The sequence below is a fragment of the Poromitra crassiceps genome, assembly GCF_964638095.1.
Source record: "Poromitra crassiceps genome assembly, chromosome: 4".
NCBI lineage: Eukaryota > Metazoa > Chordata > Actinopteri > Beryciformes > Melamphaidae > Poromitra > Poromitra crassiceps.
In genome coordinates this window covers 30174744-30200109 of record NC_139626.1, presented here as the reverse complement: position 1 = coordinate 30200109, position 25366 = coordinate 30174744, and the positions used below count along the sequence as shown (strand labels likewise).

Here is a 25366-nt window from a genome sequence, read left to right as displayed (position 1 = left end):
AGTACCTGGGTCACATGACATGGAAGCTATTTAATAAAAACCATGCTTTTTCCATAGAAATATGCATTTTTCCATATAGATATTAATATAAAATAGAAGAGGCACCAAAATACAATGAAGAAGTGCCTCCCCGGGGGTATCAATAATAGCTGCTATTTGGAGTCACTGGGTAACATGACATTGGAGCTTTTGATGAAACATCTTTCCATAAAAATATTAATATTTTCATATAAATATTAATATAAAATATAAGGCACGGAGATCAAATAAAAAGAGGTGTGTCTCATTCTGTCCAGTGTAGCAATATCATCTATGTATTTGGAGACTCTGGGTCACATGACATGGAGCTATAAAATATGAGGCACTAAAATCAAATAAAGAGATTATTTGTCCAGTGTAGCAATAATACCTGGTGTATTCCCTGGGTAAGTCCCTGGGTCACATGAAATAGAAGAGGCACTAAAATCCAATAAAAAATAGGTGGAGTCACTGGGTCACATGACATGGAACTATTGAAGAAAAGTATTTTTTCCATAAAAAATGAAAAATAAAAAATAAAAAATAAATATATAAATATCAATATAAAATGTGAGAGGCACTAAAATCTAATAAGATTTGTGTCTTATTTGTCCAGTGTAGAGTGTAGCAATAATACCTGGTATGTACATGTATTTTGAGTAGTATTTGTATTTTGAGCTATTGAAGAAAAATCATGATTTTTCCATAAATGTTTTTTTTCTCCAAGGGACCAAAATCCAATAAAAAGAGGTGTGTCTCATTTGTGCAATGTAGTAGGGTCACCTACATTAAAGGAACACTCCGCCCATTTTCAACCAGCTTTGTATCATTAGAACATCAGTAGTATATCAGAAAACTGTAAATGGTTTTGAACTCTGTCATTTAATTTGACAGTTATTGAGTGTTAAAGTGTGGACCAGTGACATCACTGGTCCACACTAACTCAAATTAATAACTCATTAACTCAAATAAACTCTCAATAACTGTCAAACTATTCATCATTCATCTAGTTTGACAGTTATTGAGAGTTGATTTGAGTTAATGAGTTATTAATTTGAGTTAGTGTGGACCAGTGATGTCACTGGTCCACATTTTAACACTCAATAACTGTAAAATTAAATGACAGACTTCAAAACCGTTTACAGTTTTCTGATATACTACTGATGTTCTAATGATACAAAGCTGGTTGAAAATGGGCGGAGTGTTCCTTTAACATTAGCAATCAAAACATGTGACATAATTACATATGAGACCAATTTAGTTTTTTTTTATATAATTTTCACTAATATGGGCAAGTTTTTTTTAAAGTCAGCACAAAGGTATTGGAAATCACATTGTTTTGTGTCATTCAAACGGTAATTTATCTTCATCCATTCCCTGTAGGCTATCATTTGTTCTATAGACCAGAACTGCACATCCAAAGCGTCAAGGCCGCGCCCCTTTTTGGGGGATAGAAAGAATGAATAGCGTTGTTGTGATGGTATTTTTGCCGTGTTTTTAGCTAGCATAGACAAAATACCAATTCATTAATTTCGGGTTCAAGTGTTTTTTTGGTTTGATAAACATGTCTACTAATTATTTTGCGACCTTGCCCGAACCTGAACGGTCGAGATATATGAATAAATTAAGGTTGACTGGACTGTCGTCATGTCCGTTCAGCCTGAGTCAAAGAGGATTTCAGCATTCCCCCAAAAAGGGGCGCGGTGCAGTGCGATGACGCGTTGCAGTTCTGGTCTATGAACTTCATTACCCAGAGGTACGTACTGACGTCAAGAGCGACGGCGACGTATTGTCGGGAGGGGGGGAAACGGCGGTGGCTAGAGCGGGAGTTGTGAGGATACAAGCAGCAGCAGAAGTCAGTGCAAGGCGGTTGTTTACTTGGTATCCGAGAGGAAATACCCTGGCATTTGACAGGATGTGAAACAAAGTATGTTTACTATTTTAATCACTGAGAAACGGAGAAGGAGCTTTCCCATTTCCATAGCGATCAGAGTAAGCTAACGTTATCTCTTAGCTTTCTTTTGTAGTAACATTAGAACACGAGCTGCTGGCGTTGTGAGTGCACGAGTGAGACATCAACAGGTGGATTTACTGTATGCAACATTCGTCATCAATGCAATGGCCTCCAGAGGTAACATTTAACGTAAAGTTGTTTGGTTAATGACGCATCATTATACAGCAAAGACGTTAGACCTAGTTTAGAGCTAACGTAACGTTAGCTGTTTACCAACAGTGCAAATCCGTCGTTACTGACCCTGTATCTTCGCAGTTTGGCAGCATCCATATGTCAACATATTCAAACATGTGAGAGTTGAAGATTGGAAAAAGTCAAGAAAAGAGGGGGATGTGTCAACTTACACGGTAACGTGCAAATTGTGGCATTTAAACAATCAAAAAACAAAGAAAATTCATGGCAAAGAGCATCCGTTCGTTATCTCCACTCTCCGTGTATCCCACAGGACAAGACACTGAAGTGTTCAGTGTTCCGGGTCAGGGGGCCTGTTCCAGCCAACAACTACATCCTTATACCCAAAAGCAGTAATCATTCCCTGGGACTAACAGGGCGATATTTCTACCTCCTCTTCAGACCCACCCCAGGCAAATACTTTGTGGTCCACCTGGATGTTGCTGCAGAGGTACTGATGTGACTTGATTTGATAAACCCTGGCACATGTGTTTGTGTAATAAAACGCATGGTATCATTCCCCCCCCCTTTTTTTCTCAGCAGTGTTGGTTAAGTGGTCATTAATTGAGTTACTGCTTCTGCCATTGAGCCCAGTCCCTGACATGCCAAACATGTTTGAAATACAAAAACTGAATGGAAATCTTGAGGTTGTGATGATGATGATGAAGTGAGATGGGTTAACTCTCGCAATGCGTCAGTGATCCTGGCTGTGGCATTCAAATTTTAGAGGATATTAATCCAATCTCTCACAGTGGTTAAGAGTGTGGTACAGACATCCAGAAAATATCACTGAAAAACATGCTGTAACTGAAGTGGTTAGAAAGGCAGCCAAACCATTTCCATTCTAAAAAGGGATTCTCAAACGGGCAACTGGTTGCTAATGCTAAAGCCTTTCAGTGTCAGCGGTTAGTAATGGGGCTCAAATGACAGCTCTTTAAGATGATTAGCATTTAAGCATTGCTCTGAGATATCCTGCTCAAATTGGACTTTCCCGCATGCTTCCCTCTGTGGTCCAAACTATTTGATAGTTCCTGTGCTGCAATCTCAACTGATGTCAAAAACTTGACTTTATGCAGCAGTCACTGGGAAGAAATGTCATTGTTTTTATTTTAAGGAAGTTAATCTCATCCTCTTAGTCATGACTTCATTAGTAGGGATGCACAATATATCGGCAATTGGTCACCGATATGACAATTTTGGCCGATATACCGATAATAACCGATATAGAGCCCCGCAGGAATGAGTCCGGAAGTAGCACTTGTGTTTGTCAGGGAAAAAGTCTATGGGGTTTAACATGCGGATTTCACTTAAATGCATATAAAGAAAAAAACATCGCATGGATGCATAACTGGGACGTATCCTCAGTGATGTACCCTGGGGTCATAGGATGTTTCGGGTCTCGCAACATCATACACCCTCGCCCAGGTGACCTAGCCGGGGCTGGCCAAGCCCCAACTTACGTCCTAGTAGCTACCCACGGTCAGCCCTATAGAGAGGGTCGAAGGTGGTCACGTGGTCAGGGCCACTCAATCCGCTGCTCCGGAACTACTCTGCTGGGACCGGGGGAGGGGGAGGGCTCTGGTACGTAGAGGGACCGGGCTCTGTGGGTTGCCACCCGGCCGGGTTCCTCCCTCGTCTCACCAGGTCTACGACCTGTGCGCTGCACCAGACTCCCCCGCTCCAAACATCTCATTCCGAGGTGATGGTATCTTAGTGGACACCATGCAGTACCAGTACTTGGTGGCACTGCAGTCTCCACTTGCGGCTTGAATGGCCCTCCTAAAAGGCCTCTCGTGGGTTGTTGGGCTTCTTCCTCACGGAAGACGCAGGCTGGGGAGCTAACCGATACTGCTACCCGGGTGCCGTCCCTGTTCCGGCTGTCAACTGACTCTCCAGTAGTCACTAGTCTTTCCTGGTTGTCACATAGTCTATTCCTATGAGTCACTGGCTAGGCCAGGCTAACTAATAAAGAAAAAAACATCGCATGGATGCATAACTGGGACGTATCCTCAGTGATGTACCCTGGGGTCATAGGATGTTTCGGGTCTCGCAACATCATACACCCTCGCCCAGGTGACCCAGCCGGGGCTGGCCAAGCCCCAACTTACGTCCCAGTAGCTACCCACGGTCAGCCCTATAGGGAGGGTCGAAGGTGGTCACGTGGTCAGGGCCACTCAATCCGCTGCTCCGGAACTACTCTGCTGGGACCGGGGGAGGGGGAGGGCTCTGGTACGTAGAGGGACCGGGCTCTGTGGGTTGCCACCCGGCCGGGTTCCTCCCTCGTCTCACCAGGTCTACGACCTGTGCGCTGCACCAGACTCCCCCGCTCATACAATAAGGTCTGTGGTTAACAAAAGTTTATGTGAGTGCGAATTTGGGTTAATCAGGATAAGCTTCAGAAACGTGAATAACTTTTATGACTTTTGGAACGTAAATGTGTTTTTTTATGCGATTTTCAGAAAACGCTTCAAAAGGCATAAAAGTGATTAACGTTTGTGAAGATTATCCTGCTGAACCCAAATTCGCACTCCCATAAGCTTTTATTAACCACAGTCCTCATTTGATAACCTGACGCTGCCAGATCGACGGTATAGCTCCACATAGGTTTCACTAAACCAGTCGATCTGGGTTTGAAGTAACCAGACCCGCTGACGGAGGCGGGCACTTTGTCCAAGCTACTTGGCAGGTGATTGGATGACCCATCTGTCTATCACCGCTGGTGGGTGTTAACTTCAACCAATCAGATCGCGGAAGGTGCCTGTGGATGATCTCCGTGGTATTCATTGATTGAGTCCTCGCGGTCGTAAAGTCACCTTCGAAGCATTTAGTTAGATTATAACGAACTAGTTGTGTGGCTTAGCCTTCCCAAATGTTGAGGGTCGTTTTTTAGAATTTAATACATAGAATTGGGAACGTTACATTCAATTTCATTCAGACTGCCTGTCACTTCCGCGGCGGCAGCCATGCTGATGAGTGAAAAGAACTACAAAGACCATGTACCCACTACTTGCCCAGACGAGCCAGAGCCCGCCTACGGCCGCCGCTGATTCGTCGAGCCGGCATGGCTCGACCAATCATCTTAACTGCCTGTGCGGGTCCAGACCGTCACGGAGAACCAAATGAAATGTGAGTTCACGTGACGGGCGGTTTACCAGGCTACTCATTTGATGCATTTAAGTGAAATCCCCATTCTAAAACCCCATAGACTTTTTCCTCGACGAACCAACGTGGCGACGATTTCTGGTTAAGCCTACAAAAATACATTACGTCATCCCTGTGGTACTCTTAACATTGCTGCTATGGCCATTAACCGATATTTATTGGTGTCGATGTGATCTGTATTTAAAACACAGTTCTATGATGATCAAATTTTGTACATACTGAAAAACACATGTAAACAGTGAATTTGAAAAATGTATGCTTTTCTTTATTTCTAAAACATTTGGAAAATCCCATAAATCATAGATTTATCGCATTATTGTTTCCTCTCAATGTGAAAATTTTGGCTGATACCGATATATTATATCATATATAATATATATATTATATAACCAATATTAACATTGCAACATCGGACCGATGCTGATGTTAAAATAGGCTTAGTCAGGGAATGACTTTAACGGTTCAATTTATTATAATTACGAATGCCATAATAGCTAGAAAAAATATCTTATTTTCTTTTTAAATAAGACATTTTCTAGATTGTAGGCTACATTTTAACCTTCTCTTTCTGTGTTGTGCTGTGCAGGAGGGTCAAGTGGTCCGTGTCTCCTTTTCCAACATGTTCAAGGAGTTCAAGTCCACGGCTACGTGGCTGCAGTTTCCTTTCCTGTGTGGAGCTGCAAAGGATTCCGTCTATGAAAGCACAGCCAAGTCAGCCAGACATGGTAAAACATACAGTACACCTCCAAGTCACCAGACATGGTAAAACATCCAGTACACCTCCAAGTCAGCCAGACATGGTAAAACATACAGTACACCTCCAAGTCACCAGACATGGTAAAACATCCAGTACACCTCCAAGTCAGCCAGACATGGTAAAACACAGTACACCTCCAAGTCACCAGACATGGTAAAACATACATTTCACCTCCAAGTCAGCCAGACATAGTCAAACATACAGTACACCTCCAAGTCAGCCAGACATGGTAAAACATACAGTACACCTCCAAGTCAGCCAGACATGGTAAAACTTACACAGTGTTTCCCCCTACCATTCTACAGGCCTGGCGGGCCAGCCAGGCCAACGGCGCCCCCGCCATTTTTTAAAAACTTTTCTCCCCAAAATTTCAGTAAACCTTTATGGCATACTATTACTACTAGTGTTGACAGTAATAGAAGATGCCAAATCATACAAAACAATAAGCATTTTGCTTTTAGGAGCATTGTGCCAGTGTGCAGCGCTGTTCCAAAACGTGTCAACGTGTGTCATTGCCTGGGAAACGCACATCCCATAATACAAGTATTCGCATCGCATCCCATAATAGTATGATGATACTTGGGATGCCATTGCGAACATAGATGCAAACTGGTTAGCTAAAAGTTTAGCGTAGCCACTGCCAGCGACGGCCCCCACCGTTGCGGTCGGGGTATGTTTCGACATCCCTCCGGGCCTGACAATTTTTCTAGGGGAAACACTGTTACAGTACACCTCCAAGTCAGCCAGACATGCTAAAACGTACAGTACACCTCCTTGTTATTCATGAGCCTAAGTTATTTTATGAGTATAGGATTGTTGTAAAGATAGTCAATGAGAATTTATATCAAAGTAATCATGCATTTCTTAGTACTGTTCTGATACTATGCTTGTGGGAGCAGATCTGGTGGGGCCAGCCCCCTCTATGGTGCGTTGGACCTGTCTGATGATAGACCTGCAGTACATCCTCTCTGTCTACGTCAACCGCTGCTACGGTCACCTGAAGAGCGTCAAGCTCTGTGCCAACATGGTGGTGAAGAACATGTTCACCAGTGACCTGCTGCTAGATCCTGGTGAGACTCGCTCCAACCAAACTGTGAACAAGGCCATAGTGTGTGTGTGTGTGTGTGTGTGTGTGTGTCACAAGACGGGGCTTTTCAATGTCATGATGAAATTGCATAATAATATATAGTGCCATTATTGGAACTCTAAGGAGCGCCTGTCAATCATACCCCTCCTGTTTATTCAAACCGTTCAATAAGTGAAGGACCAATCGACTGCTTTTCTTTGGAAAACATTTCAACTTCATGAACAAAAACGATTTGTTTCACAGAAGGTATCATCTCAGTTAGAAAAGGGCGAACCTTTTATTTTTTTCCACCTATGTCATTTGACAGCACTCAATATCTTTCAATAGAAAATAATTATGCAACGAGCCATTCAGGATGTCCATTCCCACTCGGGAAATTTAGCATATGGATCAATTAGTCTACAATTGGCCAAATTCTAATTAGTACGGCAAAGAGATAATTGTATGCACAATAAGAAAGATGTTGACATGTTAACAGATGATCAAAAAACAAACAATTGAATCTCATGTACTAAAATGATCATGTTTCACAGAATGTTTATTCTCAGTAGTTAGAAAAGGCCTCACCCCCCCTTTTACAGTACCGTATATTAATTTTTTCATGTAATTTGAGACCGCTCAATAACTATAAATAACAAAGACATTCAGGATGTTCATTTCCATTCATGAAATTCACATCAAGGAGCAATTAGTCTATAATTAGTCAAATTAAATGGTATGTTCCCATATTCAGGATGTCAGTACCATGAGGGCACTCAGTTCATATTCAGGATGTCAGTACCATGAGGGCACTCAGTTCATATTCAGGATGTCAGTACCATGAGGGCACTCAGTTCATATTCAGGATGTCAGTACCATGAGGGCACTCTCAGTTCATATTCAGGATGTCAGTACCATGAGGGCACTCAGTTCACACACTTGTCCTCACATTTTTGAATATACGATCCTCTTTGTGCATGCTCCTTATTAGGCTAAGATTGGCTCTTTTTGAATTGATTTTTTCCCCTCTTTCCCTCTGGAAAGTTATTTTCATCTCCTGCTCCTGTCCTCTCTCTCTCTCTCTCTCTCTCTCTCTCTCTCAATAGGAGTGTCCTTCAGTGAAGCCAAGCAGAGGGGCCTGGACTCCTCTCAGGGTACAGGTCCCATGCCCCGGGACATGTCCTTCCCCATAGCCAAGGGAACCTCCTGGCATGACCTCTATGATTATATCAGGTGTGGTGACCTTACCTGGGAACAGAATCAGCATGGTGCTGAATGAAAAATCCTTCCGAAAACACTGTGATGTACTTTGCATTTTTGGCCTCGCCTGCCCTATTGGCATGTGCAGCGCACAATTGCTCAACTTCGCACCACTGATGCTATCACTCACTGATGACATCACAATTGCTCGAGTGACCAGATATTGTGACATCATCAGTGACATCACAATTCCTCTCCCTTTATAAAAAAAAAATCACAATGGCTCGTGTGACATCACTGATGATGTCATAGACATTGTGATCATCACTGACATCATAGACATTGTGACATCATCAGTGATGTCACAATTGCTTGAGTGACATCACTGATGATGTCATAGATGATTATGTCACTGATGATGTCATAGACGATGATGTCAAAATGTCTATGACATCATCAGTGATGATGCCACAATGTCTATGACATCATCAGTGATGATGCCACAATGTCTATGACATCATCAGTGATGATGCCACAATGTCTATGACATCATCAGTGACATCACAATTGTCCCAGTGTAACCAAAAACGTGACAAAAAAAAAAGACCAAAATCGCATGAACCCACTCACTCCCTTTTTAATAAAGGATTGGCCTGTTGCCACGCCCCCTTTTTGCCAGTGGGTGTCGAAAGTTAATCAGTTCTAAGTTGGCCTAATAGGCAACTTGTGACATCAAGCTTCTTTCTAGACTCACCGATGTTCAACAGTCATACAGGCAGATATCCATTATAAAAGAGGCAGATACCAATTAGAATTATTATTGTTATTATTATTATTGTTATTGTTATGTTATCATTATTGTCTCTTTCCAACAGGTTTCCCTCAGAAGGAGGAAAGCTACCATTTGACTCCATTCAGAAAGACTATCCTAACCCTGTGTCTGGTACGTGAAGTAACACACTACTGACCCAACCTCAGCATGTCCTACTATAAACTGTGCACATTCTTGTGGGACATGTGCTATCATTTGCTAAGGGTGCTATCCTTTCCTGTACAAGTAAGATAGATGTTGACATTTAGTTAACAGTTAATCTAAACAAAACCCCAGAAATAGGCTGAGCACTTCATATAATAATGAGTTAATCCTGATTGTATCCTATTTCTTTCCCAGGGTGTGTCCCCCCAACCCAAACAATCCCCATGAGAGAGGAGCCTCGCTGTGTCAACATCAGCAAACCAGTGAAGGACCGCGTGTCCCTCATCCAGCAGATCACCACCCCAAAATCAGTAAGTCTAATGTTACCCGAGAACTAAAATCAGTAAGTCTAATGTTTACCCTAGAACTAAAATCAGTAAGTCTAATGTTTACTCTAGAACTAAAATCAGTAAGTCTAATGTTTACCCTAGAACTAAAATCAGTAAGTCTAATGTTACCCTAGAACTAAAATCACTAAGTCTAATGTTTACCCTAGAACTAAAATCAGTAAGTCTCATGTTTACCCTAGAACTAAAATCAGTAAGTCTAATGTTACCCTAGAACTAAAATCAGTATGAATGAATGAATGAATGACTTTATTCTGGATAAGGCATAACAAACATCCAAGGGATGACATGAAAAGTGTGAACACTTGTTTCCATCATGGTCCCTGGTCTTAGAAAAACATGACATACAATAACATAATAACATCAGGTAAACAATAACATAATAACATCAGGTAAACAATAACATAATGACATCAGGTAAACAATAACATAATAACATCAGGTAAACAATACAGAACAATCAAGTCAGTAAGTCTAATGTTTACGCTAGAACCAACTAAAATCAGTAAAGGTGCGTTCACACCGACCTATTAAAGTTTTTCGCTGGCATCGAGTTTACATACAAAGTCAATGCAAACGAGCGATTGAGCGTATATACACCCGGGAGAAATTTCGCTGGCATCAGTCGCTTGCTGTTCAACGCTGATTAGCTGCCGTGTGAGAGTGAGTCAAGGATCACACTGGCTTGAAACAAACCGCTGCTTTATTGTGTGGCAACAAACCGCATTGACAGCTGATTGACAGGCTGACAGCTGACATGAAGTGAAGTCTGTACTACCGGTATAGAGCTTGCGTTAGGAGCACGCTGATAGGCTTAGCTTGTAAACAACTACGGTGGCTCGTAGTGGACAAACATCATGACGTTGCGTAACGTTATAGCCCCCAGATGTCCGTTAATTCTTGTGCCTGTTGACGAGCGATTTAAACACAGTGACAGAGTGATTCCAAAGGGTTGAATCGAGCGACAGAGAGAAAAATAAATATCTCGGTGTGAACACAGCTTTAGTCTAATCTTTACCAGAGAACTAAAATCACTAAGTCTAATGTTTACCCTAGATCTAAAATCAGTAAGTCTAATGTATACCCTAGAACTAAAATCAGTAAGTCTAATGTTTACCCTAGAACTGCTAACTAATTTGTACATTTCACATCTTTTATGGAGCCTCTGCCATTTCATTCAGCACGATTTTGTCTGTGATGACAGAGTTTTCTGTTGCATGCTGCTCTGCTTCTGTCAGTTTCACCCCACCTGCCGTTCTGTGCCCTCAGCTGCCGAGGACTCGAACCCCGCTGACGACCACCATACCCGCGCTGGGTGTAGTCTCCACTGTCCAGAATGGAAACGCCTCCAAAGAGGAGTGGCCTTGCCACAGTGATGATGACCAACACCCATGGCAGTCAGGAGGCTCCGCTTCACACCCACTGACAGCCAGGCCGCCTTGCGGTGCTGATGAGGGAGGCGTGCACGTGTACGTGCACCCGGAGGATGACCTCAGCAGCTACCAGGAGGGAAGTGAGGATGACGAGGTGACGTATGGTCCTCCTGACTGGATTTGACACTACTTGCATTTCAATGCCAGATACTGTAAGACACACTCGGTCTCAACCACACTTAAGCTCAATATTTACTTGCAACATGAGTGCTGAGTTGGGACGTTGTCGACGGGAGCTAGACAGTCATACTCCAACAACAGCTCAGCTGAGGGGGTCCCTCGAACACCACTATCAGCCCGGGGTGGGCTCTCTGTCTCCCAGAGCAGCGAGCGGGGAGGGAGAGCCCCTGGCTGCAAATAGCGTAGTTTTTTTCTGAAATGCTGTAACGAGCCAATTCCACAGTCCTTTACATCTACATTAAACAAAGATAATATATATATATATTTTTGTAATTTTGCATGCTTATTTGCGAAGATAATTAACATTTATGGGCATCCGCTTCCCAGCTGGGAACGGTAAAGCTCTGAGCCGGCCAGCCAGCGTTCCAAAGCCGGCCAAATAGCTGTTCATGTCACGTCGACCCCACGCTCCATCACATTTTTGGGGGAGCTGCGCGAAAACAGATGTAATTTTCTAATTTAGCAACTGTGCTAATTCTGCCACATTTACATTGAGGTGTATTGCTGATATGTTGATTGATGTGCAGTGTGCACTGTCCCAATTAAATAAACAAATTAATAAATGAAATTAAACCTCGCTGGGTGGTGCTACCTATGATGAGGCACGGCGAGGGCTTTCACGTTAGCTTACAAATTATGCTTTAATAGCATAACGGCAATCCATTCTACACTACTTTACACTCTTTTTTTGCATACCATGTTCAGTATTGCTCTTCAGTGTCAATGTTGTACTCGCTGCTCAAGTATCTCCTTGAGTCAATGCAGATTTTTTACAATGTACAATCTTGTGGAGGCTTTGTGCAGACTGTTGTTCTTTTTAATGTTTCTAGATTGTGCGCACTGCAGTTTCACACCCTATCCATCTGTCGTCAACCAAGGAAACCAAACAGCAGGTAAGAGGACATCAGAACATGTCTGTTTTGTTTTGTTTTGTTTTGTTTTGTTTGTGTTCTATAGAAAAATGAAAATAAAATATTGAAGAGGATATCAGAACAGAGGTAGATAGAACAGTTTTCGAAACATAATTTGTACAAGTGCTTATGTCACAGCATTTTTGCATTTACTTTTTTGCCTTCACAGAAGCTGCTTCCAGACCCCATTCTCAGGCTCAACCGAATCATCGGCTTTGGAGGAGCCACCACCAAATGTGTATGTTCGACTGGAGATGCAGTTACAGCTGTAACCTAACAAAATAGCAGGGAGACTGATCGAAGTCTAACAGTTGAATCTTCTTCACTTTAGGCCTTGTGGACCAAATCTGGTGACGCAGTGGTGTATCCTTGTCACGCTATCATCATCTCTATGAAGATATCCTCCAGCCAGCAGAGATTCTTCATCGGACACACTGACAAGGTATACAGTAAAGGTGGTGTGTTGTGTTGTGCTTACCCCACAGCAAAATGCCTTCAAATTTGTAGGATGGCACAATTTATCATAAAATTGCACCCAGGTGCTTATTTTTAATTTTCTTCTCAGATTCTGGCCGCCTCCTAAACAAGATATTGTGGCGATGCACAGAAGAATTCCTTGCCTTCAAATGAAGCTGCCCATCTTGATTATTGGCAGTAACCTAGTTTTTTGTCAATACTTTATTGACAACAACAAGTAAAGAAGCATCATAGTACAACAATGTCTAAAGTGCTGGTCAAATGGATAAAAACACAATAAAGCCATAGGCTTGTTTCCATTGTGGCCATTTAGATAAAACATAAAACGGCACGAGAAAACATGCATGGTCGGGCACAAAGACAGGACATCCTAAATAAAGTGCAAATATACCTCACCTAGACCTGGGCACAAAGACAGGACATCCTAAATAAAGTGCAAATATACCTCACCTAAAAACTCATAAAACCAACAAATATTAAAATAACTTAAAACGGCAAAAACAATTAAAAACAACTCATAAGAAAGAGGACCGGGAAAGAGGACCGGGATCTTGCTTTTCCTGTCTTTTTTTTGTCTGAGCATGCTCTATGTGTCTGTGACAAAACCAAATATCTGGGCCACTTCATCACTGACCATATGGGTGGTGATGATGATATGTATAGACAGCGGCGTGTGTTATACATTCAGGCTAACATGTTGGTCAAATTCCACTCCTGTTCTGATGATGTAAAGATCACACTCTTTAGGGCTTACTGTACCCCTATCTATACTGCCCCCTTGTGGGCAAAGTTTAAGAAGGCAAGCATGCATAAACTTCAGGTTGCCTATAATGATTGCATGCGCATCTTGCTGAAAAAGCCCAGGTGGAACAGTGCTAGTGACCTGTTCTGTAAGGCGGGGGTGGCCACTTTCCAGGCGTGTGGCCGTTTCACACCGGTCCGGATTTTCGCGCGAATATTCGGCACGGAGATTTGCAACAAAATGTTTTAATGAGTTGCAATTGAACCTTGCACACCGAGGCGGAACATTCGTGCGGGGGTTTATTTTTCCGCACGGACTTTGACTTCGGCGGATTTTCGGATGCGGCAAGATACGTTTGACCAATGAAATCCTTTATTTACAACTGACGTCACATTGTAGTATGGAGCTGCGCTGCTGTTTGGCATGGTGATGATTAAATTTGTGTTCATAGCCTACTGTAACGTTACAGGCTATCTGCCTTCCTAGCGTGAACGTCCCCCCCAGTTTCGTCGTTTGTTTACAAACACTGATCCCTCGTATATCGTGATTTTTTTTTAAAGCAAAATACGGTAAACAAAATAAATTACATGAAAATGCTCACCTCAAACACACTGCAAGAGTCGATAGGTTTGCGGTAGTCTGTGTGTTTCCTCATTATGTGAGGGGCTATCATCCCCAACAGAGCCTCAAATTGCTCAACTCCCATTCTGAAATACTGCCTGAAGCGACTGTGATACCGGCGCAGCTCCTGGACCAGCTGATGAAACTCGCCATGTTCTGTGCGCCTCTCTAAAATTGGGTGAACCCAGAACCTTCTTTTCCTCTTTCTCGTTTGTTTTCTCAGCAAAATGAGGAGCAGGTCATCATCACTGCTACTACTACTGCTTGACTCCATCGTGGTCTCTGCTCACTGTTTTTCCGCAGACGGAAAATTAACGTGGGAATGCGAATAATTCGCACCCGCACCTGTGTGTATAGTTTGCAATGTGGAAAATCCGCACAAAATATCGCATCGCATTTCGCAACGCATTCCGCACCGCACCAGTGAGAAACGGCCTTAAATGAGTCCTAGGGTGAAGGTTGTGCAGGAGTCGCACAAGTTTATTTTGGGAGGTCTGGAGCTTTGTCTTCGTTGGTTTGGTTATGTTACTGTACCAAGAAGTGCAAGCGTAGTCAAAGTGGCACTGGATGAGGGCTCGAGCTAGCGTTTTTATTAATAAAAGAAGAAATCCTAAATAGAAATTGGATTTTTTTGATTAACCTTAGTAATCACTTTTAGTGCCATCTTTCAGTTGGAAAGTTTGTTATTTAAAATACAGCCCAAATAGGTATGTCTGGTATTTCAGCAAATTGACTATCATGTGTGTTTTCACTGTACATGTAGGTGTCTGCACTAGCATTCAATGGCAACACCACTGTGCTAGCCTCGGCACAAACTGGCAACCACAGTGTAGTTCGAGTGTGGAACTACCATAAAGGAACCTGCCTGGCCATGTTCAGGACTCACGCTCATTCATTGTCTTCTCTGAGGTGATCAACTACACACACACACGTGCACACGCACGCACGTACATACATGCACACACACACACACACACACACACACACACACACACACACACACACACACACACACACACACACACACACACCAAACACACACAGTTCATTTTGTTTTGACCTTGCTGGCTTGCACCTCTTCAGTGATTTGGTCTTTTTTTTGGTCTTTCTTCTCTGCCTCTCACAGCTTCTCACACAGCGGCGGTGTTCTCTGTGGTGTGGGCAAAGACAGGCACAGTAAAACGGTAAGGACTGCAAATACACATTTTCATAGTGGAAATTTGAGTTATTATTTTCCTAACATTGTGTGTGGATTAAAGCAGTCGACTCTAACCACATTGAAAATGTGTCGAGAAATCAGAGAGCCGTGGGTATTGATTTATTTTATTGATTTATTTATGGTATTGATGGAACCAAATGAAAGATGCTGTTAACAATACAATCTGTCATCTCTTTGGCTGATCTACTTATTCAACATTTTGCTACTTATGGTATAGTTGTTTTAGCTGCTGATTGCGTTCTGCAGGTTCATCTCTGTCATTTGTAGCGTGTGACTCAGTGAGCAGACTCTGTCTCTCTGCTCGTCCCAACTCTACATTTCACAGATGGTGGTGGTGTGGAGCACTTTGAATGTCAGTAAAGGAGGAGAGGTGACCGTCTTAGCCAAAGCACACACAGATGTGGACATCCACACCCTGAAGGTTGCCTTCTTTGATGATACAAGGTACAGTACCATCCCCTTGCTCTTTATCTGTATGTTTTGTGTACATATGATTTTTGTGTAGATATGATAACCTGAATAGCTAATATTGCATGTTTACGTACATGCACGTCTGGACACATGTCTTCATATATTCTTCCATCCGTTGATCTGATGTATGAATGTATCTAATATAATTGGCAAATGTTGATGGTTCTTGTACATCTGCTCTATGTATTTAATAATGTGCAGAGCCAACAATGCACATTTTGCTCACACTGCATATATGCTGTATATTTGAAGGTCTTTAAACTGCAAAAATCTGTCAACGGTCAATATAGGAAGAACTCCCTTCAAGCCAGTAGCAGGTCTGTATTAGCATGACAGGCACTATCGTTATCGTCAGCTTCCCAGCAGGGATTATAGGCCCTTTTCAGAGCAACCGTTTTGAGGCAGTAAAGCAGGTATAACCACCAACGTTAATGAGGGCCCTGGCACTGGAACACCTAAACCTAAATGGAATGGAACCATCATTAATGGTATTGGTTACACCTGCTGTACTTCCTGCTTTACCACCTCAAAACGGTTGCTGTGAAAAGGCTCTATTGACCCCATCTGATCTTATATTGATAATATCACATCATTGCTCCAATTATAACGAGAATATATACACTATGATGGTATTCCTCTCACTACTATAATGAGGATGCTGGCGGCGTGGCGCACACTCGCCCAACTGCCAGTTGAGCGGGCGAACACACGTGCGAGCTACGGGCGAGGGCACGCACGCTACGGGCGAGGGCACGCACGCTACGGGCGACGGGGCGAGCGCGCGATATTTCCAGTATATTATTACAACTTGTGTGTTTGTGCGTGTTTGTCGTATCTTATCGTATCTATCTAACTTCAGGATGGTGTCGTGCGGTCGCGACAATGTCCGTCTGTGGCGAGTGAGGCACGGAGGCCTGCGCTCCTGTCCGGTCGACCTGGGCGAGTATCACTCTCTGGACTTCACCGATGTGGCCTTCGAAGAGGACACCTCTGCCGAGCAGCAGCTTGACGATCGCACTCTGTGAGTCAACAAATCCACCCGATTGCAGGGTGCATCCTGGCCCATCCTGAAGCCCTCAGGCTTGACTTTGTTGGAAGAAACGTGAGTCTATTCCTCTGCCCCCATAGCTTTGCCAGCAGTCGTAGTGGCCATATCCTGGAGATTGACTACAGCAGAGTGGCTATCAAAAATGTCAGGAGGCTGCTGCCTGCACAGCAACAACACACACACCGCAGGGAGAAGTGGACTTTTAACACAGGTGCGTCTGAAATGGGTTGAGCTAAAGAAGGTCTTGGTTAGTGGTCTAGTGGAGAGATGGAGTAGACTGGACCTAAACCCAAGAAAAGTAGCAAGCTAGAAATGTGGTTGTAAAGATGCTATGGAGAGTTCTGGATGTGTGTGTGTGTGTTTGTGTGTGTGTCTCAGGTCCAGGCATATGAAGAATTCTGGATGTGTGTGTGTGTTTGTGTGTGTCTCAGGTCCAGGCATATGAAGAGTTCTGGATGTGTGTGTGTGTGTGTGTGTGTGTCTGAGGTCCAGGCATATGAAGAGTTCTGTGTGTGTGTGTGTGTGTGTGTGTGTGTGTGTGTGTGTGTGTGTGTGTGTGTGTGTGTGTCTCAGGTCCAGGCATATGAAGAGTTCTGGATGTGTGTGTGTCTCAGGTCCAGGCATATGAAGAGTTCTGGATGTGTGTGTGTGTGTCTGAGGTCCAGGCATATGAAGAGTTCTGTGTGTGTGTGTGTGTGTGTGTTTGTCTCAGGTCCAGGCATATGAAGAGTTCTGGATGTGTGTGTGTCTCAGGTCCAGGCATATGAAGAGTTCTGGATGTGTGTGTGTGTGTGTGTCTCAGGTCCAGGCATATGAAGAGTTCTGGATGTGTGTGTGTCTCAGGTCCAGGCATATGAAGAGTTCTGGATGTGTGTGTGTGTGTGTCTGAGGTCCAGGCATATGAAGAGTTCTGTGTGTGTGTGTGTGTGTGTGTGTGTGTGTGTGTGTGTGTGTGTGTGTGTGTGTGTGTGTGTTTGTCTCAGGTCCAGGCATATGAAGAGTTCTGGATGTGTGTGTGTCTCAGGTCCAGGCATATGAAGAGTTCTGTATGTGTGTTTGTGTGTGTCTCAGGTCCAGGCATTGCCATCAACAGCATCAGTGTGTCACCATCATTCTGTGCCACGGGCTCTGAGGACGGCTTCCTGCGCCTCTGGCCCCTGGATTTCTCTGCCGTCTTCCTGGAGGCTGGTAGGGACAACAGAGCTAACGCTGTCTGTCACTTCCTCACTACAAGCAGGGATCAGATCAAGACTTGGTGCATGAATGGTATCTTTCTAGGTTTTCAGGAGATCACTTTTTACAATGCCTTTTTTTAAAAAGAAAAGAGAATCACATCACTATGATCACATCACAATTTGACTATCTATTCTAGCAATTCCTCTAAGATTGCAAAAAAGATGTGATGTCATGTCCATCTTTAAATATTTAACCACCAAATGGTTCTGTAAGAAGAAAAAAAGACGCCACACAATTTAGCATGAAGTAACATTCAGAATAGAACCTTATAATTCCAAGCTCACTATGTGCACGTTAAAGGATTATGCCACCATAGAAACTGCAAATCCGTAACATATTGCTCCGGGTTTTATAGACCTCCATCTACTGTATGGATTACTCAAGATGCAATGTGAATGTTTTCCAGAACACGAGGGCCCAGTGAGCCTGGTGTCGGTGTCGGCAGACAGCCTGCAGGTTCTGGCAGCCACCTCCTCTGGTAACCTGGGTTACCTGGACGTGAGCAGCCGGGCCTACAGCACGCTGATGCGCTCGCACACAGACAGCGTACTCGGCTTCAGCGTGGACGGCATTCGGCGGCATCTCACCACAGCTTCCTGCGATGGCACCGTTCGCATCTGGAATATGGATTCCTTGCATCAGGTTAACCAATAACTGTTATTGTCCTCTTATTATGTCTCAATCCTATCATTTTAACTTTTGGGATAGTTTTCAATGCAGCAAGATGTTATTTTTTCGTTATTTTACTTTGTGTGTGTTGTCTCTTTACCACTGAAATCGCCACACTTCACTTCTCTATATGTAGTGCTGTGCAGTGAGCAAACCTCACTCTCAGAGACCTCAAGAGATGCTCTAGAGACAGATACTACAGCCCACAGGCTTTAGCATCTGTCGCTACTCTAACACACATGTCACGTGTCTTGGTCACAGTATACCCTCTGAAAAAAGGTAGACTACACCACTGGAGTAAACTATTCTCCTCAGTGCTACAGGCATATGCACTGATTTGACCATCTCAAGTATCTATCTTCAAATTGAAGAAACTGCCATTATCTCTATTTTATTTTCTCACAATTGTCAGGTATACAGTATAACTGACCTGAGACCTGTTGTCTGTCTCTGTGCACAGTTGTATGTCTTCATGTCGGAGGACATTATACACAGTATAACTGACCTTAGTCTCTCCCCAGACTCAAATATTACATTGAATCGCTGTGCTCCGCATACTACATAAGTGAGTCTGTGCCAGTTAACAGCCACTGCTGGTTTTGAAGGCGTGTTGAAATTGAATGAGTGACAGGTCATAGCACCGATGAGAGAGTGGTTCGAAAAATGGGCTGCGCCTCCCGTATTGTCTGATCGCAAAGTCGTTACTGATTGGAGAGGCCTGAAGCCATCACTGGCATATGACTGGCCAAGTGAACGGTTCCCTCCCATAACCAGCCCTCTGAGGGAAAGTGTCCCAGACCCAGAGAGAGCTCTGCAGCATGCAGTAACGTAGTGTATCAGCGTAAGAACTCTCATGGGTCTGCCGTTGAGACTAAACTGACCTAGACCTGTTGTCTGTCTCTGTGCACAGTTGTATGACTTCATGTCAGAGGACAGCCCCTGTTCTGTGGCCTTCCACCCCAGCCAGCAGGTCTTCTCCTGCGGCTTCAGCTCCGGCATCGTCAGGGTCTTCGACATCTCCAGTGCCAAGCTGCTGGCTGAACACAAGTACGTCCAGTAACACCTGGAAGGTGTATGGCACGGAGAGGGGGCTGGCATCTGGGTCTGATGTATACCTTATTGAATTTGCTTTGATGACTTAATTTAACATAAAAAAAAATGTTCCATTTTCCTGAATAATACATAATGACCCAATTTCGATTCATGCAATTCGATTTTGGAGAACTGGCTACATAACCTGTATGTTTATAGGAGAAGAGTAGACATTAGGGCATGCGATTTTAATTTGCATATTCAAAGTGAACAAATAAAAACATTTTGGGGTTAATCAGACTGAATTGTCAACTTGTTACATTCCATTTCAAGAGCAGCCAAAACGCAACTCTGTGGAGACCAGTGGGCGGATTTGAAGGTCTGGACCCAGGCTTTTAGAGTGGCTTCACCTTATGACAAAAAAGTCCTTTCGACTTTAGTCGATGCGGAGGTGTTTGTTTTTTGAACCCAGAACTGTCAGTTTTCCAGCTCCAGATGGTAGTAATGACTGTTTTTCCCCCTGTGTGTCTGTGTATTTATCTCTATCTAAAGGCAGCACAGAGGAGAAGTGGTGGGCCTTGCTTTCTCTCCAGATGGGGAGTTAATGTACAGCGCTGGTTCCCTGGGCTCTCTCACACTCTACAACTCCTCTGAGGACGATCACCATGTGATCAGAGTACTGTGTATGTACGCACACGCACACACACTCACACACACACACACAGACGCACAAACCCACTTTCACTTGCTAACTGGCTACGGCTAGCCCATGTTAAAGTCGAACTGAACCCGTTCATCACGTGCATATGAGTCCGTTTCAGACTGAAAAACATACATTTGACAATTCTGGGGACTGGATTGGGCTTTGGCCAATCCTGGCGTGTTCCGCCTCCAAATCGAGTGGGATTCAGTGTGTTGTGGCGCTCCCCTCAGGAAGAGCCTTTTGACGGGAGGATTGGAGCTCAGTGAGCCGCAGGCAGCCAGCTGCCTTCGTGTTGCCGAGCGGAGAGTGCAGCACGTCGGCCTGGAATCTCCGAAGTGCGACCCCTGACAACCAAGCTCTCGGATGCGCGCGCCATCATCGCTGCTATAAATACGATATCCCTGGAATGCGCGTTTTAATGAGCCAGTTACATTTCTTTGCATTCTTAGAGATTATAGTTTTTGTTTTTTGTTCATGTTTCTAACAATTGGCCAAGTTAGTAGTTAGTTTATGGGATAGGAATTCTGCCAGATGACAGGCACTAGGCGCCATTTTCTACTTCATTTGGAAGAGAAAATTATCCAGAAATGAAGATTTGATTGACAGCTGCATGTCGTGATATGATTGGTTGAAATGGGGTAGAAATTTGATAGTACTAGGTGACGTCAGCAAACTGTACATTACTGTTATCAATGAAATCTTGAAAAATGAACTTTTGATGTGAAAAAGTGTGAAAAACTAAAGAAATTAGATTGTGATTTTGTTTGCATACATTATTAAATAGGTGCACTGCATAGTACCCAGGTATTTGAACTAAAAGAAAATAAAAGTCATTTTTGGGTTCAGCTCGACTTTAAGTGAGTGGACTTTAGCCAACTAGGCTTTCCACCACGACAGTATTACCGCAGCGTTGGTATTGCTGAACAATTCGAATTGCAGCCATACTGTAAGTTGGTATATCAGCGCCCGTTGAGCTGCCCTGCTGTTTGTTTGATTCTCTCTGTCCCCTGATTGGCTAGGTAATGTGGTGGCCCGCGGCACTGAGCGCGCTCCAGATGCTCTCACAGTGAGCAGTGACGGCCGCTGTCTGGCTTTTGTCGGGCCCTCGGAGTACATTGTCACCATCACTGACGCACGGTCTCTGGAAGAGGTATACCCACTGTCACCTTTCAGCATGGCGCCCTCTGGTGTGTATTAGTTGTAGTTACAAGATGAGGAGGTGGTGGTGACAGCTATCGCCCTTCACTGAAATGATTTTCCAGTCGCCTGAGCTTTACCATGTTGTTGTTCTTTTGTCATTGTGTCCCCGTTGCCTTGTCCCTCTCTAGTTACTCCGTGTGGATGTGAGTATCCTGGACGTGGAGAGCACCAGTCTGGACTCTGCCTTGAAGGTCTGCTTCTCTGCGGCCTCCGCTGGACACCTGCTGGTCGCCACGTCCGCTAACAAGATCCTCTGGGTTAGCACCAAGACAGGCCGTCTGCTCCGAGAGGTACCACCACCCAATATTACTACTACTACTGAAAACTCTTGAGTGCCTCTCTGTGAAAAAGCAGTCCTGTTTGGTGGATGTCTGTGGTTTGTCACCGATTCAAGAGGGAACAGTGCAGAAGTCAGCATTGGGAAAGTGGATTACTTGTAAATAAGTGAAAGAAGAATGTTTAGTTCACTCTAAAAGGTAATAATGCTACAGACATAGTTGTAACTGCTGTCTTTCTCCACCCGATGTGGAGAAATCGGGTGGGCATTTTGTTATTATTATATTATTGTTATTTTGTCTATAAACAGCTTTTTTTGTGAGTTCCACATTGGCAGTAACCTGACGCTGCCAGATGGGGGCGATATTGTTTTCACAACACCACCTCCATTTGGCAGCGTCAGGTTACGTTGGCAGTGCTTGTTGCTGAAGGCATATCTCCCCAACAGGTATGCAAGGTGCACAAACACCAGTGTTCATCTCTGGCAGTGAGTGAGGACAGTCGATTCCTGCTGACAGCTGGACACAATGCTGTCAAAGTGTGGGATTACAACATGCAGCTGGATGTCAACTCGCAGGTAGACAAACAATTCATTTGTATCTTTTGGAATTACACTTGTTTGAACTAGGGATGTTCATTTTGAACAATTTCCATAATTGAAATTCGGGAAAATTAACGATCAATTATCGATTATCGATAGCGTAATAATAATAATAATATATATATATATTTTTTTTACTCTGGTCTGGTAATAACGTTGCGCGTTCGGCCAGCTATAATGGAGATGCCGCTGTGTAGTAAGAATATCAGACACTAGCGCTGTGGCCAGGTAAACAAACATGTCAGGTTACATGATGTAAGGCAATCGGCGTCTTCCAGCTTAGCTGACAGCAGAGTCAAACCCGCGGTAACGTTGACAACCACAGTACATAGTCACACAGCCTTACACTAACTAGCTAGCTAGGCTACTGTACTCACATTTTGAAAGTAGGACTCAGCTCACCGGGGCCGCGGCTTCCAGGCTTATAAACTCGTGACAAAAACCTCATCTGTCCTGATGGTCGAGTTCCATCCAGCTGCTCTCAGTCCGACGCTTGGATATCATTAGCCACGACTCCCACGAGATGTGTGTGAATTGATTCAGGTGGGCGTTAGCAGCTAAAGGCTAGCTGAGTCCATGCTGACTGCTGCTACTAGGCTACTTCATAGTTCATAACGTTATAAACAAATAAAACGACTTGAATTCACTTAAACACGTGTACCGTTAGTCACACTTTGTTGAAAATTAGGAGAGAAGTGGACGAAGTGTCATAGTTATAACAGCCTCACTGAGGTCTGCAGACCGCTGGGTGCGTTTGTTTGTGTCCCCGGCGCATGCCTGTGTGAATTCCCCATGTTTAAAACAGTTTTGTTGGCACAAAGGCCCCCGCCCAGCCAGAAAACTAGAGACTATATGAAGCTCCACCTCACCCTTAGTCGGCTGTGCAATAGAGAGCCCCAGGGATGACGTATTTTTGTAGGCTGAATGCGGAAGTCCCGAACTTCCTGGTTCTTCACTGTTTCTGTCTATGGGATTTTTGAATGGGTTTTTGGCGCGATGCTTCAAATAATGTCTGTGGGCAACGCAAGTTTAATCAAACGCGAACCAAGGTTCAGCGGGATAATCTTCACACATGAGGACCACTTTCATGAGTTTTGTAGCGTAAATGCGAGCCCTAGAAGTAAAAAGCTAGAGCTAAGATATTCCAGAACTACACACTGTCGCATAGGCTTCCACGTCATGTCAGCACTCAACCTGGACTGTTGTTGATGTGTGCGCTGATTACCCCGGGCTGAACGGGGCTGAACCAGGTGAGGGAAAGATATTTCCGTGTTCGTCCTTTGAGTGGTGACGTTATTGACGTATATATCTCCATCGACTCAAAAGTGTAGTCTCATTTAGCCGTTTGCTAGCTAGCCACCCTTTTAACGGCACATAAAAGCTTCAAAACTCATAAAAGTGGTCCTCGTGTGTGAAGATGATATTACTAAACACTGGTTCGCGTTTGATTAAGCCAGCGTTGCCCAGAGAGATTATTAGAAGCATCGCGCCAAAAACCCATTCAAAACTCCCATAGGCGAAAACTGTGAAGAACCAGGGCTGTTAGCATCGATGATTTCCGGACTCGTTCCTGGGGCTCTCTATGGAGTGGGGCGAGGAGGAACGAATTCCACCCAAACCTAGTCCGCAAAAAGAAAAGAAAAACGATAATCGGGAAAAAATCCACGTGATCGAATTCATTCCTCAACGATCAATTATCGATTATCGATAATTGATGAACATCCCTAGTTTGACCATTGATTACAAATTCTCCACTGGTTGTATTCCATAAAGTCAATACCACTAGCTTGTGTATTTGCAAAGTATGCTCACGTGAGCATCTGGGCAATACTGTGATCGACCCCAATGCAAGATATTCTGAGACAGAACTTGTTTATTGTAACATACATAGAAAAATGTACATCTTGTGAAGTCAGCAATTTCACACTCTTTAATGTAAAGCAACATACAGTATGAGTCATGTTGCTTTTCTTTTCACATCACATAATGTGATGTGAAAAGAATTTTCTCACAGAAAGTGTGTCGTCTTGGGCAGTTTTAGTATTGGAATTCGTGTTCTGGCTGCAATGTTTTTTTTCTGGGACGGTGTCAGTAGAATTTTAATATGCTCTGTCTGTACCAGATGTTCATAGGCCACAGCGAGCCCATCCACCAGGTGAGCTTCACCCCTGACCAGTTGGGCATGGTCTCAGTGGGAGACGCCATATTCCTTTGGGACTTCCTGGCACAGCCTGCAGACTCTCACAGTGACAGCCGGTACTGATCCAGATTGTGTGTTTGATTCTTGTGATGTGATTTGTGTGTTACGCCTTGCAACACATGTTCGTTTTCAGTGCTTAATGTGTGCTCTGGTTTGTCTTCACTCACAGCTCACCACCCAAAGTGAGCTACGCCTCGCCTCCTAAATCAGGTAACTTTATTGATTTCATGCAATAATATCTGAATCAGGTAACTTCACTTTATTGATTTCATGCAGTAATGTCTGAATCAGGTAACTTCACTTACATGATTTCATGCAGTAATGTCTGAATCAGGTAACTTCACTTACATTGATTTCATGCAGTAATGTCTGAATCAGGTAACTTCACTTACATGATTTCATGCAGTAATGTCTGAATCAGGTAACTTCACTTAGATTGATTTCATGCAGTAATGTCTGAATCAGGTAACTTCACTTACATTGATTTCATGCAGTAATGTCTGAATCAGGTAACTTCACTTACATGATTTCATGCAGTAATGTCTGAATCAGGTAACTTCACTTACATGATTTCATGCAGTAATGTCTGAATCACGTAACTTCACTTACATGATTTCATGCAGTAATGTCCGTATC

The 25366-nt window shown here is 43.6% G+C and overlaps 1 protein-coding gene across 1 annotated transcript in view; it reads left to right on the top strand.

Annotated features, from left to right (window-relative positions):
- Window positions 1-2136: 2136 nt before the first annotated feature.
- wdr90 (WD repeat domain 90) overlaps window positions 2137-25366 on the top strand; it is a gene marked incomplete at its 5' end in the record, with an annotated part of 39559 nt that continues 16329 nt past the window's right edge. The window contains 26 exons of the mRNA XM_083635874.1: window positions 2137-2149; window positions 2288-2379; window positions 2478-2654; window positions 5952-6090; window positions 7022-7192; window positions 8295-8421; window positions 9264-9331; window positions 9560-9675; window positions 10981-11238; window positions 12155-12217; window positions 12405-12473; window positions 12567-12677; window positions 14839-14984; window positions 15202-15259; window positions 15620-15738; window positions 16625-16786; window positions 16894-17024; window positions 17885-18001; window positions 18456-18691; window positions 19629-19765; window positions 20303-20433; window positions 21473-21603; window positions 21782-21943; window positions 22378-22506; window positions 24653-24786; window positions 24900-24940. Coding sequence (XP_083492000.1) covers window positions 2137-2149; window positions 2288-2379; window positions 2478-2654; window positions 5952-6090; window positions 7022-7192; window positions 8295-8421; window positions 9264-9331; window positions 9560-9675; window positions 10981-11238; window positions 12155-12217; window positions 12405-12473; window positions 12567-12677; window positions 14839-14984; window positions 15202-15259; window positions 15620-15738; window positions 16625-16786; window positions 16894-17024; window positions 17885-18001; window positions 18456-18691; window positions 19629-19765; window positions 20303-20433; window positions 21473-21603; window positions 21782-21943; window positions 22378-22506; window positions 24653-24786; window positions 24900-24940 — 3238 coding nt within the window. The remainder of the gene's footprint in view (window positions 2150-2287; window positions 2380-2477; window positions 2655-5951; window positions 6091-7021; window positions 7193-8294; window positions 8422-9263; window positions 9332-9559; window positions 9676-10980; window positions 11239-12154; window positions 12218-12404; window positions 12474-12566; window positions 12678-14838; window positions 14985-15201; window positions 15260-15619; window positions 15739-16624; window positions 16787-16893; window positions 17025-17884; window positions 18002-18455; window positions 18692-19628; window positions 19766-20302; window positions 20434-21472; window positions 21604-21781; window positions 21944-22377; window positions 22507-24652; window positions 24787-24899; window positions 24941-25366) is intronic.